The 19,660-nt window shown below is 36.5% G+C and overlaps 1 protein-coding gene across 2 annotated transcripts in view; it reads left to right on the plus strand.

The window, feature by feature from the left end:
• Positions 1-19,660, plus strand: part of LOC135324426 (EGF-like repeat and discoidin I-like domain-containing protein 3) — a 262,585-nt gene that overhangs the window by 98,408 nt on the left and 144,517 nt on the right. Inside the window, exon 3 of one of the 2 annotated variants that reach the window (XM_064500716.1) lies at positions 3,884-3,913. The exons of the other annotated variant lie outside the window; for it this stretch is intronic. Within the exon in view, the coding sequence (XP_064356786.1) occupies positions 3,884-3,913 (30 nt within the window). The remainder of the gene's footprint in view (positions 1-3,883; positions 3,914-19,660) is intronic. 2 annotated transcript variants of the gene reach the window in all.

Raw genomic sequence — 19,660 nt, forward strand, 5'->3', positions numbered from 1 at the left:
ACAAGCGTTACTATAAACACAAAACTCATATTACATTATAGTGATTCTGCCTCCTTCAACTTTACTTTTACTATGCTTCAAAATTCAGATTTTTTCCAGATTTCTCAAGTCATCTACCATTGTATTAGAAATACCCTGAAGCTTGGCATCGGTGTTCAGATACTGTCTGAACGTTGCTTTCTCACATTACCACTCTGAAGCTAATAGTGTGATACATCCTGGAGGATATATATTCTTTCCAAATCTATCTCCAAGTCTTGATTTCACCCCCCCACCCCCACCCCCAGTATGCTTTTACCTTTCAGTATTACCTCTGAGGAAAATATGATTGAGTTATCCCGAATGTGCATCAGATTTTTTCTAAGAAAATAAAAGCTAATGGCTGTGCTGCCATATGTCTGATTATATTTTGTCAATGGTGCATTACATGGGAAAGAAACACGTGCTTGAAAACATTTTAAAACTGCAGATGAGTTTACAGCTTAAGGTCATGCAATATTGTAATCAGGCCATGACTTTAAGATGTCCGCGAGAGTTGTTGGGGGATGTCTTTGTCAAATACCTGCCTCGGGCCCGCAGCGTCGCCCCTCGAGGCCCCTGGAGGAGAGAGGCTGGGCAGGTTGTTCTGGTCCACGGCAGGCACAGCGAGCCAGCGGACCCTGCCAGCTCACTGGAGCAGGGTGATTCCAGCTTATTCCCTCTCCGCCTCTTTGAAATAAGTAGAGAGAGTAATTTATGGCTAATTACTAGGGGTATGAGTCACTATAAATAGCTTTTCAAAATAACTTCAAGATTTAAATCGCTGCTGATAGAAAAGAAAGTGTCGTGTGGGGATTTTTCAGTGTGATAATTTAGTGAATTTACTTAACTAATGGAGAGTTGAGTGCTGACATTCCAGCTGAGGCAGGATGATAAAGCAAAAATAGTGTATTCTTTGAGTAGTCTGTGGCTTATTAAAGGCTGCTTTTTAAACATGGTCTGTCAAGCTGTGTGGGATGAAACGAATCCTGCTACAGATAGCGAGGGATTAAGCTCATTTGATAATAAATAAATGTGTGCATGAAGTACAAACAAGTTCATACCTGCATTTTCATACCTGATTTTAATATGCATCTTTCATCCAGACGGGTGCAGGGTTAAGAAATACAGTAATGACAGCTAGACCTAGGTCCTTAGCCTTTTACAAAGCAATTCTATACTTCTGCTGTCATATATCATAGCATGCTGTTAAACTGCAATGAGGAAGATGAGTTAATTTTTCATCAGTGACATCTGTCTATTAATATTATATTAATTCAGCCAGTCAGGGTTTTGAATTTAAATATTTTGTTCTCTGATAAGATATACTGAGTAGTTCTAATCTCACTAAAGGTTACAGTGGCCTTCTCTCTTTAGTAGGCACAGTATGCATGGTACATGTGATCGTACTGTCTTCACTTTGGTTACTGATTTAAAAGACAAAGACTTTACTGTCTTGTGCTTGATTTCTGGAAACAATAGGAGACAACAAAGGATCAGTTGTTATGGTTATTTGTAAGAGAATTTGGCTGTGCAGGAATAGAAACATAGTCCCTTTCTGAAAGAATTTATAGCCTAAAACAGCAGTCAAATAGTCAAAGGTAATTGAATAAGCAGAGATGTAATGTTACCAGCATAACTGTCTCAGCGTCTGAATGGTTCATTTCAACTGAGATTCAGTTATCCTGTTTTATAGAGATGTGTACATAAGTACAGAGTGATGCCATTGAAACATCCCTCAGAGTAATATCAGAACCTGGTTTTGAACTGCCGATACTAATATTCATTACAGAAATTAATTCTACAAATAATACTTAAATAGCTGTCTGTTTAAAAAAATTTAAAAAAGGAATGAGTTTTGAATATACTTCATATAATTGAATAATGTTAATTTTAATATGCGTACACAGTCACACATACAGAGTCACATTTTTATTTATTCATTGCTCAAGCAAAAGTTGAGCTTGCAGTTAATAGAGATTTTGGACATTTACATAATTTAATAACTGAACTTCTAACTAACTTTCATGTTCTGTTCAGCTTGTCTAGTTTTCCTCTCTGCGACTGATACCTTGAGAAATTGCAACAGACTTAGTTTGGACAGAACTCATAATTAATTTATTGGTTCTGTTGCTCTCGAGGTTTAAAAGTCAATTTCCTTCTGTGGAATTAACTGTCATGTTGTTATTGAACTAATGATGTGTCTGATAAGTTCAATGTAAAAACAATAGGATGGTATTTTCTCTTTGTTTCTCTGTTACAAGCAGATTTTACTTAAAATCAGTAAATATTCAATAAAACAACATTTTCATCCTGTTATTGTAAAGTTTAAAAGCTTGATCTAATTTTCTCTCTATGTATACATACACACACATACACACACACAAACCCCATAATAGATCCGTGTAATGTCAAAATATGTATCTAGAATCTAAAAGAAAATTTATAGAAGTGAAGGGATAAAGTACCTTGTTTAGGACAGTTTATCTTATACGTTTCATAATGTACTGTTCTTGTAATGCATCCTTCTTAATTGTTTAGTTGAGCACTAAGTTATATAAATAAAAATATTTTTATTCACCTATTTGCCTCAGAAAACTCTAGTTAGAGGCAAAATGGTTCATTGGTGCTTCACTGAGACAGTAATTCATTATTTTCCATCGATCGGTTTGGACAGCCCCTAGCAGAACACCGCACTACTTGGCAATTAGGAGTGATGATGTGTCCAGACTGATAGTCACATACAGCTGCATACACAATGCTGTATTAAATTAACTAGGATTTATAGTTAGTAGTGAATGTAGTTCATGTTTGTTGAGAAGATGCTCACAGTCATACGGCTCTGTTATGTCTGATAATGTTTCACTAAAATAAGAAAAGATTTTCCTGCACTTTCTCTGTTTCCTCCTGTCATAATACATGGGTTGATACTGAAGGCAGACAAGCCGATTTACCAGGTGTGGTACTGATCTTTGAGGAAATGTTTGAAATCCTTGTCCCTGCCAAGTGCAAGTTCTAAGAGTGCCATAGTGAGTTAACACCTCCAGGGACGCTAAGAGCTTTGAGCCCTTCAGTCTGTCATGCCCCAAATAAATGGGCTATGTTGTCAGGCAGAAAAGAGGAGTCCTTCAGAAAAATGTGTGTGTGGAATTGATTTTGCAAGAAATCAAACAGCTTAAGCTTGCATATCAACTGGTGGAAAAGACTGACTAAAAGAAAAAAAGAAGTGGTATGGATACATGTCTTTAATGCCTTAAGAGGATTTCTATCACATTTATGGAGAGCCCTCTCAGACTTGTAGATGCTTTTAGAGTATCCAAGTGAGAAGCACTTGATTGCTGCTTTCTCTTTTGTTGAAAACTTTTCAAGACTGTAAGAAAACCATTTTTGTGATGAATGTGTATATAAACATTCTGACTGCAAGGAGAGAAAGAACTAGGTCACTGACATACTTTTAAAATACGGTTTTACTGTGAATATGTCTATCTACTGGCTTTCTGTTGAACAGACGGGTAATAGATACAGTCTACAGTCTAAGGTGCAATCTGATGGTGACTTAAGGCAATTTAATGGTTATCTACAACAAAAAGGGAAAGGTTCTAGTATGCAAATATATATTCCTATTGCTTTCCTCAGACCATAAATGTTTGGACTAGAGAGTTAAACAGGCACACACACATTTTTCTCACATGCAATATCTGATGTTACTGAAGTTGAAACTGTATAAAATAAACTAGCTTTTCTTGATGTTTTCTTGTTCATTTCATATATTGATAAAATGTATATAATTATAACAATTAGCACTATTTGGATTTCTTCATCTCTTTCTCTCCCTTTCTCTCCTTCCTTCCTCTCCTTTGTGCAGCCTCAGATGAAGAGGAGCCAACCTCAGCAGGTATGAGTATTTTATGATTATACCTGTATCTCAATAACCAGTCTTAATGGCTAGGTTTTTTATTCTTGTTGTTTTAACCAGTGTGTGCATAACACATACTAAATATCCTTATCAATGTATATTTTTTTCCCTTCTGCCTGCTCCCCTTCCTTTTGGCTGTTTTTTGCTCGATTCCGAAGCCATTGAGATATATACTTTGAACGTTTCTTCCAGCAGTAGTTCAGAATCTTCCTTGCTACTTGTTCCTTCCTTTGTGCTCCTTCCTTGGCTAAGCTGGTACGTGGGGCTCCACACACAGAACCAGGTCAGAAACAATCAGGAGTTCAAAATAATCAGTTTTTTGCTCATTTGTAATCTGTCTTTATGCTGATGAAGCTCAACCGTATCATCCCAAAACTGACATCCTTAAAGACAGTACAGCTTGGGAAAAGGCAGCAAAGGAAGGGAAGGACAGAGGATGCAGAAGCATCCAGCTTAAAGTAAACATTCAGCAAACTATGGCTGGGATAGCTGCTCAGAGAACGTTTATTTCCATTGACAGACTGCCAAGTAGTGAGAACAGTTAACAACACAGTCATAAAAATTAGTTTAGAAGCTCCATGAGAGATACACACATGAAATGTTTATTCTGTTGCTAAGATTAACTATTTCTAATTAATTGGCAATCTATTAGCTTGGGAGTATTAAAAAAAAATGCCAAAGAAGAACACTGCTAACCAGCTTAACATATTTTAAATAGCTTTAAGTTGTATAAACTCAGTGAGTTAAAACATCAAATGAATAGACAATTACTTTATAGTGGCTTGTTAAAAGAAGTCAAGGTCTCTAGAGGATCAAAGCAGAAAAGGTAAGGAGAGTAAAAGAAGGAAGGACAGTGTTTAGAACACTAACCCTACAACTTGGGAGCAATATAAATAGATAGGATACAATGGAGAACAATAAAGGAAAAGACTGAGAATACAACCAAAAGTAGAATATGAGGAGAGAGGAAGAATAGTTAAGAATTGCGCTGAATAGAGAAGGAAGTCAAAGGGAGTTTTTAATATGAAGACTGCAGCAGAATAGAAAGAAAGCATGACTGAATGAGGAAAAACAATGCAAATCAAGAAGAAAGGGAGAATTTGAGCACAAACGTTACAGTACCAACATACTCTTGAAGAGCATATTTTATCATTGTTAAGCATCAGCCTCCAACTCTGTTTCCTGGGAAATCTGTTAGTATTGAAATTTTCATGGAAAATATATATTAATAGAAAGCTACTGCAGCTGTTCAAAAGAAGAGTCAGTTACAAAAGCAGATATGCAAGGTCTTGCCCGCCCTGTTTTTTTTTATAGGAGAGAAAAAAGAGAAAGCCTTTGTTTCCTCTTGCAGAACTGATTTAACTATGCCCTTTTTCATACAGATAGTGTTTTGAGGCATGTTTGAATGCACAGCAGTAACATCCAAAACAGTCTTGCAAAGACTGTACATTGCAAAACAGTCATTCCAGTTGCAGCCAATGGAGCATCTCCTGAACATGCCGCATGTCTCTCTGAATTTGGAACACTACTGCAGTCTTTGTGAAAGTCCATATTCATGGGCTGGTCAAGCTAACCAGATGCATCAGCTGAAAATAGATAAAAGAAAGGAAACAAAATTTATAAGACAGTGGCACAGACTCCACCACAGATCCCTGCTAAACTGCCTGGCTGGAGTTTCACAAAAGCCTTACAAATTCTATATTCAGCTGCTCAGGAATACTTGCCTTCTAGAATGCCAGACGACGGAGTTCGTTGTTTGCTTTTTTAGTGATATAAGTGGGATTTTTGTTGTTGTTTGGTTGGTTGGTTTTTTTAAGCACTTCACACTTTCCTTAACGTACCCTGTGAGACTGCTTTGGTTATTTCCCCACATAAATCTTGTGTTTGACAAAGCTGAGCTAATAATTTACAGTGAATAAAATACTCTTTTGAGTATTGTTCTGTCACAGAGTATTCCTAAACATTCATAATCTCCTTGAATTCACCCGTTACCAATGATATTTTTACATGAGGATTTTTCAGATATTTTCCTCAAAGCCTTGATAATGTATGTTTCAAATTCAAATTAGGTTACTTGTGGTTGGTTGAGTGATCTGCACATAATTTTGGCTGTTATTTTTACTATTATAGTTCTTTAGTGTTTCAGAGTTTGTTGTTATCCAAAAATGTGTGCCATTATTTCATGCGGTAATAGCTATACCAGTGTAACTTTCTGTGTGGATACCCTTTTCGGAAACACCAGTGACCTCTTTCCACGTTAGTTATGCCACGAGAAGGTGCTATTCACAGTAATAGTATAGGTAAAGGAGTCACAGTGACACGGCAGTGCGGATAGATGTTCCCACACAGACAAATCAACAGTCCTTGTTTATTGAGACCTCACTGTGCTACAAATGCAGAACTAGAATGTTTTTGGTCTTTGATTTGAACGGCTGAACAAATGCCTCTGGCACAAATCGTACATGGTTGATTTACAGTATGAGACAAAATACATATATGTAAACATCTGTGCCAGTAAATCTCAACTGCTCATCAATATGTTACAGGGAAGCATGACTAAATACCTGCTGAAGTAGTAAGGTGAATTAATGTAACATTAGCACTTTTTATTATTTCATCTGGTTCTAGGACTTAGATATTTCACATGATTAGATTCTGTTGTGAATAATTTTTGAAAAACATTTTATTTGGAAAATTTTGATTATTTTGAAGCTTTTCACAGGAATCAATTTGACTAAACTTCTCTAGCTACAGAATGAATTGGGGTTCTTTTCTTATTCAGAAGGAAGGCTCCCACTTGAAAACAGTCAATAGTCACCTACCTTTGGAAGAACAATTCCAGTCTCTGCCTTAAGTAAGAAAGATTGGTTCTTCAACTCTACTGCTGGGTGTTAACAGACTATAACCTGACATTATATGTATATTTACAAAAAATGTGACTATGAACAAAATAGCTTATATGCAAGTATAGATATAATATTTTAGAAATTGTGTAAGATGGAGAAAGCATTTTTTGCACAATTGTGCGTATCCTGTTTTAGATCTTCATTAGCAAAGCAGTTAAGTACATAGTTAGCATGTGAAAACTCTCTTTAAATGAATGGGCTATTATTTTTGCAAGTGTGTGTTTAAGCATCTGTTTGCTAGATAGGATCTTAAAAAAGTGCTTCTAAGTTGCATTATCACTACACCCTATGTAAATTTTAACAATAATGTGCGCTGTTTTGTTCCTGAGGAAGTCAGAATCAAAATGGGCCTGTTGCATTAAAGGCAGGCATGAGGTTTTAAATCTGGTGATGAAGGGCTTATGAAAATAAAGTTATACTTAAACACTCATTATATTCTATATGTATTATTTGTTTCAGCTTTTCCAAAGGAATTACTCCAGAATTTTATAAGTAAAGTGCAATTGTTGTCTAGCTAAACATTAGTTTATATCTTACAATGCTATAAACAATTCTAGATCTTCAAATGCTTTGTAATTTGTAGTTTCTTAGTAATTTATAGTTTCTGTTCATTTTGCTTTAAGATATGACCAGATGTTGCTGTTTTGAAAGTAACAGATTGAGACATTCTTCTGGAATTGTTTTAATACAATTATTTCTCAGATTGTTTTGGCCTTTACGAAGCTGTGTTTGCATAAAGTAGATATCCATTCCTTATAGTAATACTCTTTGTAGTCATATAGTTTGAAGAAAGGGATGCAAGAATAAGTTGATACTGCATCCAAAGAGATGCCACCTGGCATCTCTTACAGTGATTTCAGTGGGATATGGAAATCTCTTGGAAAAGAGAGAGCCTTGTGTAGACCTAAACCAAAGTTCTATCAGCTACCAGGTTTTGCTCCTTTTTTTTATAAAAGGAGTATGTTTCGTCCAGTTTGTGAGATTTATTTTAGTTGGAGTATCATTAACCTTCTGATTCTAGTACTGATCCAGTGGTGTCACTGAGGAGGTATGTACACACTTCCAGCAACGAGGCCCCGAAGTCATCATTTAGCATTCAAAATCATTAGAAGTACCTTATGATTCTCTCCTATAACAGCTGCAGGGGAGGAAAGATGAGAAGTATAATCAGAAGCCAGGATGTAATGATAATAGTTATTCTTCTAGAAATTGCCATATGCATTGTTTTCCCAAACAATACCTTGACTTATGAAAAAAAAAGTATCAGGAATATATTGCAGTTAATACACTGTGTTTATGAGCATTATACTCATTAAAAACTTCTAACTGACCTATGAATGGGATCAAAACTGGCATTTCTTCTTACGTTTAATCAAGGAGATATAGTAATGCTATCTCCCATAAGGTAATGCTATCTGCTTTTAGGGATGGGGTTTAGCTCCTCTGACCGTGGCCCCTCCAAGTAACCTCATAGAAAGCAAGTCACTTAAATTTTACTCTTGTTGTTGTAACTGTTAGGATGAGCATAAATAATACTGGAATAATAAATGTCCTGTGAGCATACCTGTATAGAAATGGTATTTTGCAGTTGTTCTTTTGGTTTCAGAATGCTGCGGTCTGAGCAATGAACTGTAATTATAACTTATTCAACTTCTTTCATCTAAGGCAAAGCTTGCTTATTTTTGGATGCTTTTTAAACAAAGTGAAACTTGTTTTTCAAATGATCCTCTCAGTTTCAACAAAGGTTTTCTTAATTCATCTTCTGGATAAGCACTGATCTAGAACTTTTTTTCCATTCCACTTCAACACATACAGTTTTATGTTGCCTTAGACATCTCTTCATCCTCTCTTTTGAGCCACTTCTGCATATCTGTTCATTTCTTTTGCATTTTGGATCAATTGAATGGTTTTACTGTAACAAAGCTCGTACATCCTGTGAAAGCAAACTAGGGAAGTCTTCTTAGAACAGTTCTCTTGGAGACTTGTTCCCATGTTTCTTTTCCCACGTCCACACATGGCGTGTCTTTTTTGAGCAGTGTATTGAACTAGGAGGAGGTTGCTTTGCATTGTAATGCTGAAAATTGTTCTTGAGCTTAGTGTATCAGCTTCTGTTGGATGTTCTGCTATTTGAAGCTTTGTATTTCAAAATGTTTCTCCATAGTTTAATGCATTCCCCCTCCCGTCAGGGCTTTAAATCTTATTTCCGTGAGCCTGAAGCTGTTTCTAAAGATATCAAAGAATAATTCTTCCAAGACAAGATGAGAGGTGGTGCAGCTTAACATGCTGCACTTTGTTCGCTTGCTTGTACAGTGTGACTTTGACTGAAACAATAAATTCATGCCCTTTTCCTTTTGAGAACAGGAGTCTCAACTGAGTACATTCCTTGTTGTTGTCATTGGAAGTTTAAGCCTAGTGTTTTAGGTAATTGACATTTGTATTTTTGTATTCCATTGATATACAATATTCAAATAACTTTAGACTTTCATGACAATAACAGCTATTTTAGAGTTTGAATTTAATGTTGTTTTAATGGAATTTAGATGTCAAAGAGATAGTAGACTGAATACATGATGGTGCATTTCTTCTAAGTCATTATTTAAGTATCAGTCCCTACAACAGCCCTATAACACTGTTACATATGCACAGATATTTGCATTGTAAACTTGTGTGTAACTACTACATGCAGTCTATTTTTTCCATGGAAAATAACATTACTCTTTAACAGTTCTATGATATAGAATCTTTTCCCTTCCTTATTAAGAGTTTCAACTTTTATAAACCTTATTTTAACTTTTTTTTTGCCTAAAGAAGTAAAAATTCTGGGAAAAATCACTGCTGAGAAACAGCAAAATTGGAGAGTGGAGAAGGAGACTTGTATTGGAAAGGTTTGCTGTTCCTCGTGTGAAGTTTAGTTCAGAAGAAGGAATGAAAGGATGAAGGATTAGAATGGAAAGGCACAAAAGCAGAAGTTCCAGGAAGAAAAAGTACTAGGGATAGCACTTAACAGCTATAGCAAAGTCATGAAAAATAGAGAACATCTAAGAAGTTAAAGACTTGCCCTGCAACTTTGTTCAGAGTGGTACCTTCCTCTATGAGTATGGTGTTCAGCAATCACTCTGGAGCCAAAATTACTTCCAAGTGATTCTCTCTATGCAGTTCAGCCCAGGTTTACCTGCTTATCAGAACAGGTGCTTCTGTAAGCTTTCCTCCCAGGTTTCTTGTGTCCAAGAAGTAAAGCCTGTTAAAGCAGGGTTTTTAGCACCACAGAACATTTTTTATTGTATGCCTTGGACCCTATTTGCAGAACAAGGAACTGTGAACTTAAGAAAAAAAAGTGGTAGTATCAGTCATTGTGTCTGAAGAAAAAACAATGAAAAAAATGAAAAAATAAAAGTAGTTATAAATTATTTTAAGTGATAAATATTTCAAAGCTTAATTATTGGACATAACGTGGGTATTTCTTAAGAGATAAGCTATTAGACTTCCTTTGGATGTCTATAGTTATGGTGAGGTTTTCTTCTCTTTTCCATTTATTTCGTAGATTTTTCTTTTTCATTTGCATCTATACAAGGTGAATATAGTCTGGTTTGGGCTACTAGAATATTAGGAAGAAACATTAGTGCTTCCCTGAGCTGCACTCAGGGGTTGTCCGTGGACTCAATGAGATAGCTTCACTGTGAAAGGGGTAGTTTATCATGCAGGTTTCTGAACCACAAGTCCTTCCTTGATGCAGAATCCCAGTGCTCACATACTGGCTCTGTTCTAGGAAGCAGCATGCTGAAATGGCAAGGCTAAGCCAACACCTACTTTCTAGCTTGTAATGTGTGATAGAGTGAAAATTGCATACTTATTTTGGTTTAAAAAAAAAAAAAAAACCTCTGCCATGGGTTGGGTTTCCCTTTATGGCCTCACAGAAATAATATACCAACATACTTAGTGTGTATTTGCCAGATATAAATACTAAACATTACTAATCTCTATATTTAAAGCTAACATGAAATTTTATATTAGTTGTAAGTAGAATTTTTCATCAATTTTCTGGTGAAATTTTAGATTTTTCAGGGATAAAATTGTTCATAGAACATGGTGAGTTTAAAAAAAGCAGAATGGAATAATTCATTTTGGAAAACTGTTTTAAAACTTTTGGCTACATTTTGGCAAAAAGTAAGTATTATTTCTGGTTATAAAAATCTTTTCATGGAAAAATTTACTGAATTATTATTTTCTGTAGATTTTAAATAATACGCTTAAAATTATTAAAATCTCAGTCTTTCCACTATCCTAATTTATTTTTAGTTGTTGGTAAATTCATGATTTCAAATTTTAAAGATTTTTATTTTTTTATAACTTTTTGTGGGGGAACATAGGAATGTGCTCTCAGCTCCGTCTTTAGGAAATATCAGAGGGGGTTTTTTGCTTAAACCGAGAAACAATGTAATCAGTTTCTCAGTGTCTTTCCTTCCTTCTTCCTTCTGTCAGCAAATGCTTTTACTTTGTTGTACTGGCAGGGGTTCAACAAAGAGTAAAAGAGATCCAGTTGGTTAAAGTCCTGGCAACACATCGTTGATTTTTAGAGAACTACATTGTGAGTTCAACTGAAAAAGATTTGATATCTTATTGAGATTAATATTTCCATAAAACGTATATTGTAATATCCTTAGAGGGTAACTATAGTATATATTTGCCATATTAATATTTAACTGAGTGTGGCCATGAAATTGGATTTCACAAAGGACATCTCTTCTTCCTGAAAATAATACCCCAGTGATCTTTAATTGATTGTAACAAGTTCAAATTGTAACTCCTTCAGTGATTAGCAGAAAAGAAAGCTGCAATACGCACACTTCTGTTCTATAGAAATGAAACTTCCCCAAAAATTCCTGAGGTAGTTAATCGGCTTCATCTCTAACCCTCGAAACCTCAAAGATGCATTTAGTCTAGTGACGAGGACTTCAATTTACCACCGTACAGCAGAGATCAACGTTCTCTCAAATGTGTTGTGGTTTCGTGACAGCATGTTTTCGGGCTATCTTTTGGGGCACAATAATTCCGCTGTGGTATGCAAAGCTATTCTGTTTCACGCATTTTGAAGAGGAAAAACATCTTTCCATTTTATTCTAAGGGAACAGATCTCCTTCTATATTCTTATCATACTTTGCCATCCCCCAGGGTCTGTAATGGAACTTTCTTCTCATGTTCAGCTTGGTTTACACGTTTGTAACTATTCTGTTCTTTTTTTCTTGAAGTAAGTATTTTCTTTCTCAGTGCCTGAAGCTACCTTGTTGATTATTTTTCCATACATTCTAAGCAAAATATAGACTAAACCAGAACATTATATAAAGGTCATATTGAATTCTATTCTGATGGAAATGAAGCTTAGTAAAAAGTAAAAATAGCTCAAGGTGCCAGGTGACACTGAAGGCTATTACAGTAGACTGTCATATTTAAAAGCTGGAAATCTTGCTTAGGTCAGGAATTGAAATTAATTAGTGTTTTCAGCCTATCCCTTAGTGAATGTTTGTCAGTATATCATAAAAATAACTCAGTTCAGCAAAATTGCTCATTTCTTCTCGGGGTTAGACAGAACATGTGCTAGGAGGTTGAGATTAGCCTGCAGTGGTGGTACCTGTCTGAGAAACTCATACTTGAGCATTTTTCCATAATCCACATAGTTTTAGAGATGAAGTTAGTAGTGAGAATATAATGTTCGTCCCAATGTACAGATATAACTGGAAGATGATGTAGTATCCCCTATACTTGCTGCTGCTTTGTAATGAACCATTTTTTCTTTTGGTTGCTTATCAGTTTCCTGAACTTTGAGAAGGAAGTTTTTCAAGCCAGGCATCTGTCTCAGGGTGAATTTAGCTCAGACAGTTTCACTATTTCTCATAGTGAGGTTAAGGAAAAATCTGTCTTGTTGCCCATTTTGGTTCTTGCAGCTATTCTACTGAAAAACGCTTCTGCTTCTATACTTTGGCGCAGGGATGTGCAATTTGGCAGTACTGTGTCAGAGATTTCTTCTTTTACTTCCATGAAAAAGCACATGGATTCAGTCAAGACAGTAGTCTTATTTTATACTTGATTAGCAGAGGCTTGTGAGATTACCCCTAATCCTTATACCACAATCACGAAAACCACAGAAGTCTGTCATCACTCATGCATAGGCAAACCACAGTGCATACGCTGTCTGAAGGAAAGCAAAATCAAGCCTGCCCTACCAACTACCAGCACGTCGCCGTAGCAGTGGGAGCAGGGAGCAGAACAAATCGAGGTGACACTCGGAAAGGGAAACACCTTCAGCTGTCTGGCTCCAGGGCTGTCAGCCCTCTCTAGGATTCCCACCCTGAAGCTGTACTGACAGTGTAGCTTTATTTAGATGCTCTTGTAAGAACCAATATTCCCCAAACAGAGGTCTTGCAGGAGTCTAGGCCGTGCTTGGGCAGAGGCAAAAGAGGAACTAGCACTTAGCAAGGGGTCATGTGGCTAACATGTTCAAAGATCCTAATTTTCTATCGATCGCTTCACACAACACATGAAAAAACTACTATTCTTCTTGCTCCAGAGACTTCAGAGCACTGTATCTCTCTCTCTGACTTCTCAGTACTTCCAAGGAGTAGAGTCCAAGCACAAGAGAAAAGGTGGCAAAAGGCTAGCCTTGGTAGAGAATGCATTACCTCATGGTGACAAAATTATCTTGTGTCAGAAGGAACAGATTTTCATCTGAAAAGTGATGATAGTGAGATGAGAAGTTACTGAGGAAAAAGGTAGTTGTTAGGCAAAGAAATGAAATGAATGAGTTGAGTATGGGCTCAGAGTGACTGGGTCTTCATGTGGACATACAAGGGAAAGGCTGCAGTCTGATGGTTTGCTTTAAGCTGGCTGCAGTTGGAAGAGATGGTTCCTCTTCCTTCCTCAAGCAGCCCATTTATTTCTGATTCCTTCTTCCAACCTATCCACACTTTCATGTCTCTCCATTATGCCTGTGCTAACAACTGCGCAAACAACCACATGTTAAGCTGCATCAGCTACTTGATTCAGCTGAAAACAACCTATTCCCTAATGGCCTTTGCCTGATACAGTTAGTTTTCATCTGGATCAGTTCCCTGATCTGACTTGCCAGGTAGGGGCATAAGTGCTCTTGGTAGGAAGGGAAATTGAGTGGAAACACGTAGCCAAAGTTAGAGTGAAAAATAAACCATTCCTCTTTGGTGAGAGCCTGTAATTAAATTGGATTAAAGCAATCAAGGAGTCACAGGCAGGGATCAGATGTAATACTTGGAAATGAAAAAAACTAAACAAACAGAAGCAAAATAAAACATTAGCAGTGGTTGGTTGAGGATTTGGAAGTAGAATAACAAGTCTGATGCAAAGGATTCTGCTCAAAATCAGGATCCCAAAGAGGGTTTATTTTCTGCATATTTTGGTTTCAAGCTGTGTCTTACATCCATCTTTGAGGAGCTTAGATACAACAGTGGGAGCATAAGGTTACTGAGGAGGAAATTATTCATTTTCTGTTCAGTACAGATTTAAGTGGTTTCCAGTTAGTAAGGCTTTGTATTATATATTCAGTGAAGAAGATAAAAGAAGTATTGAATAATAATGCATTTACAGAATGACCAGCCCTGTGGAAAGGATAGTACATGATTACTAAGTTAAGGACTATAAAGTAAGTATGCCTGTAAATATGCTAAATTATAGCATTGAGACAACTAATTCTAGCATTATCAGTCTTTCATGACAGATATTGTAACTTAAATAATGGTCATTAGTGTAAGGTTTTTGTGAAGTTATATGCGTTATGGGTGCCAGTTGTCACATTCATTTGAATTCAGAATCCTCACTGATCCTGTTGTGAGATGTGCATTTGGCACTAAATTGTGCCAAGCCTGTTCAGGCAGCAGCAGTCGTCTTTTTGTTCAGTAGTGCAGCAGCAGAGTGTAACTCATCTCATCCTGCTTTGCCCTCGAAAAGGAAGAGTCTAAGCTAGTTGTGTACGCAGTCTTTGCAGTCAAAGCAGAGAAACCGGGACCTGCAGAGGATGATTCATCCCAATAAGATATTTCATTCAGACAGGGAGAGCAATTAATCCCCCATTTTCTCTTTTGATTACATAAGGCATAATACATGATTAAGGTCAGTTAGATGCCTAACTTTGAGGAAGAAACTGTGAAATTGAGTGAGCGATATTTCTGGTTCCTGCAGGAAGGGCTCACTAGTGGATCTTGAATTTTTGTACCTCAGTATCATGGTGTGTATGCAGATATGAATACACACGCACACTTATGATTTTTCCCTTGAGGTTTTTAGGACTTGGCCTTCCCTAGAGCTATTGATTAGTTATGTTTGTTGTTTTCTTCATGTTCATTTACTGTATCTCCTCACAGGAGATGTCCTTACTGCATATCTTCTAAATATTTTCATACATTTAACAAATTGAACATTCTATATTTTAAAGATTTTGAGGCTACAGAAAGCTAAATGCATGCATAAGTTTAGTCATCCAAGTTACTGAAGATTAGGGTGTAAAAAAATATATAAAACAAAAATGGTTGTGAAGAGGTTCTCTGAAGTCTAATGATGTTTGAGGTGGAAGATGTAAGCTCTTATGCTGATCTTCAAATTTTGTTTATAAGTCATTTATAGATTCTATGCAAATTTTGTAATGTGCTAACCACTGTGGATCTCAAAAGCAGTCCGTAGTATTGATCTTTCTCACGTTAAACTGTTTGTAGTGCTCTAGCGCTATATTGGAATATGGCCATAAGCAAGAAAAAGTAGCAAAACCCTGTGATTTGGGAATATCTTCCCAATTTTCTATTTCTAGAAATAGCAACAATAGAAATGAACCGAATTACCCAGCAATCTAATGACATACTGCAGTTTCATATTGTGTGATGTCCAGTCAGAGGGAATGAGATGGGGGTAATCAGAAAGATATGCTGAGATAAAACAAAAACAAATTGCCCCAAACGATGACATTTAATAGCAGCTAGAACAGGAAAGATGCATCTGTAACAACTCTATGGCGTGACTCTGTAGCAGGATCTCTAGAACCTCACAAGTGGGCTGACATGCTGGAGCAGCCAAGGAAAACCCCTCATGATAACTTCCACAATGTATCTTATTGCATTTGTTGTTTTAGTAGCTTTTCCCCATCACTTCATATCTTTTGTTCTTAAATAAATATATTTTCTATTCATAACTGCTTTAGCAGGTTGAGTGGCTGCTAAGGCGTGTAAGTGGATGGAAGAAATGCCTAGGAAGGCTCTCTGGCGTATTGAAAAGTAGTGGAGAGAATGGATAAACCCAGAGAGTATAACACGCCTCCTTCAGCCTCCTTTGCAACAGGTTATAAAAACAGAGAAAGATGAGATGTTTAGGAGCAGTTTTTGATGTAGATGCATATGTTGTATTATATGAAATAGTAGGTCTTTGGGGCCAGAAGGATATAAAGAGGACAAGGTAGAGATAGTAACTTTTGTTAAATTGACTGATGTGATTAGATGAAAGGGAGAAGCATTCAGTTATGTGAGCTTTTCTTCATGTCTGAAGTAGAAGCATTATATCATGGGTATCACGATCATGGATATGTTTAACACCACTACATTGCTGTGGATTTGTAGTGCATCAAAGCTCAGGAAGCGTTAAAATGGGCAGGTAAGTGGCAGATGGAATTAAGTACCGTAGAGGACAAAGAGCAGTGTTTAAAATAGAACTCAATACTTTTTTCCACCTGGTGTTTCTTACTATGAAACTCTGTCTCCTCAGTTACTGATCTGATGCCTAATATCCATGCAAACAAGTTTCTTCTTGTATTGCATTGTTTGCTGTTTCTCTGCCTACTAATAATCCTCCATCTGAAAGACAAAAAAATACGAGACAAACAAAAAGCCCCCACCTATCCCAAACTATTTCCACTCTGGCTTTGCTCAGGAGTATTTGTCAGTCCCTGTACATAAGCTAATAGGACTATCTGATTAGCTGTTTCACTGAGGTGTTGACAAGGTCTTTAGGTCCGTTCCAGCTTGAATAGGAAAAAATGTATTGAAGGAAGATTTGACATTTCCATTTAAAAAATAGTCACAAGTTCCCTCTCATTAGCAGCACTCCTTGAAATGTAACATTGAAGCAACACTGTAGGTGAAATCTAAATGTAGTTCCTCTAGTAAAGAGAATACAAAAGATTTTAGGGGTATGGAAGTATCCAGCAAAAGCCTGATCAGATTCATTCACACAGGGATGTATGCATTTCTGCACATATGCAGCAAGTTCTACGTGCAATAACAAGTATCTGTCACTTCATTCACAGATGCTAATTCTCATTGCTGTTCTGATTGATTGACTCTCCGTATGCTAATGGCCATTTACCATAGCCAAGACCTCCCTTTTTTGTTTTATCTTAGAAATTGAATAGATTCTTTATATATACTCTCGAAGCCTTTATTATTGCAATTAAAAAGCATTTCATTCTTTACCACTGTGGGTCTTTTAAATAAACTGTGTTTTACCTCAGAACATGAATGCCTATTACTAGGCTTAAAGAAAAAAATACATGTAGTATTCAGTTGTCTTCTGCTGTACTGTATCTTATCTATAAAATTGTGATGTTTCAAAATATAATTTTGGAAACAACTAATTTTTTCCTCTTTTTTGCACTTTTATAAACGGTTTACTTTAGTAGTATTCCTTATGATTAAATATTATAAGACTTCAGAATTGTGGCAAAAATTTTTACATAAGCTCCACAGTTCTGTAAGGCAATAAACTGCCAAATAGAAATTATCAGTATCACTAGAGATAAGTAAAACAGCTGAAGCTGTCATGGTCCATTCCAAAAGTGTATATTCATTACTTATTCAAGACACAATTTCCATTGGCTTCCATGGGAGTTGTGCTTGTATGATAACTGTTCTGATAAAGATTGTAATTAAGAATATGTAACCTGTTCCCATAAATGTCCATTTGTCTATTGCTAAAATGAATTCTACCTTCATAAACTTCAGAAGTTACTTGACTTGATAAATAGGCTGCAAAAAGACTTGAAATCCATGAAGTTTTATTAAAAAGATAAGCTACAATGAAAAAGTCCATAGTCCATGAACAAAGAGGTCTGAACATAGATTTATATGTTCATTTTGCCTACAATAACATATTTTTACATTTAGTGGCAAAGTATGGATTAAAACTCTAAAGCAGTATTAAAAGTCTTTGTTGTTATTCATGAATTGGTTCGTCAAGCTGTATCTTACATAAAATCCTTTTTTTTTTTTTTTTTTTACAAAGGACTTGATGTGTAATTGCAGAACAGCAATTATTTATTCATATACACTAAGGGAAACGATGACAATATTTCAATAACTGAATCTTAATCTCTCCATACTGACCTGGAATTTCTCACTTTTTTTTTTAATTCAGCCTCCTAGGGGAAAAAAAAAAACTGTTCTAATAACTTTTTTTGCAAGACAGTAATACTGTGGCATGTTTTGAAACAAAATACAGATCAGTGTTTCTGTCAAGTCAGCATTCTGGTATAGAGTCCCTTGAGAAGTGGCAGAGGCGAAAGGTATGATGTAACATTTGTCAACTAATCTTGTTTTGCTCTAGAATTTTTGGTAGTGAAAAAACAAGGAATCTGCTGTAAATTGTGGGAGTAGTCTAGGTGGGGGTATCCTTACTGAAAGTACACATTAAATTTCTAGCGCACTGGGTTTGTTTTCATAGTGTAACATACTGGTAATATTTTTCCAAACCTCATTCTGGCATCCACATTTTTCAAAGGCAGATGACAGACTCCTGACTCCAGGCTATCAACATATGAATAACTTCTGGACTCCCTTTCAGGAACCATATCCAGCTACCGATTAGGCTAGATTTGGAAGGAGAATATCAACGTACAGTCAGGTCTTCTGTCCTGAAGTGAGGTGAAGTTTGTTGTTTTGTCTGTGCCCTCGGTGTTTGAAGGCACCTGGGTGAATGTGGCCATCCATGCGCCTTTGCACAGACACATAAACTTCTGTGGGTCCTTGGGAACTGGAGGAGAGCTGGGTCTGCCGAACTACCCATGCCACAGCTGAGAGTGGACACGAGAAAAGAGTGCGTGGCCCCAGAGAAGTCTGCTATCTCACTCCTTTAGGAAATATGGTTGTGTGCTCATGAATTCAGGTGTGCTGCAGCTTATGCCCCAGCTCAGGGGGGCCTGTTGAAGGCAAGATTTACCCATTCAGAGAACTATGCTTGAACCACAGTGATGATACCTGTATTGTTTGTAATAATACAGAAAAGAGTTGAAGTTAAAGCATTGTTTATCATAAAAGACTAATCTCCAGTATTGCTGTACAGAAATTATTACTATTATCCACTGAAATAGGTCAGGGTTTTCATCCATGCACAACTGCATCTGAATCACATTAACCAAGAGCAATTCATTTAAATTTGTACTGTGAATATAGCAGGTGCAAAGGAAGCAGAAATCCAGTGATTCTGCTGTGTATCTTAAAAACTGAAGGCACATAGCTGCAAACATGAGCTGCAATTTTAAATTGGGGTGGTTATGCACTATGGTTTGCTGAGCTGGCGAGAGACCAAAATGAAGCAGGAATTGGGTATGAGGAAAAAAGAGAATGATGATCTAGCTAAGAGAGAAGACAGACAAGCAGAATAGCGACAGAGCATAAGATTTGATATTATAAAGGATTTTGGAGCGAATACGTGATATTGGGAAGGTTGATAACAGATGAAATAATGCAAAGCAAAAAGGATATTTTTCCTCTCCCCTAGATCCTAAGGGAAGTAAATGACTGGCACGTAATTCTTGTCTATT

Source organism: Dromaius novaehollandiae, chromosome W (genome assembly GCF_036370855.1).
Source record: "Dromaius novaehollandiae isolate bDroNov1 chromosome W, bDroNov1.hap1, whole genome shotgun sequence".
NCBI classification, from domain to species: Eukaryota; Metazoa; Chordata; class Aves; order Casuariiformes; family Dromaiidae; genus Dromaius; species Dromaius novaehollandiae.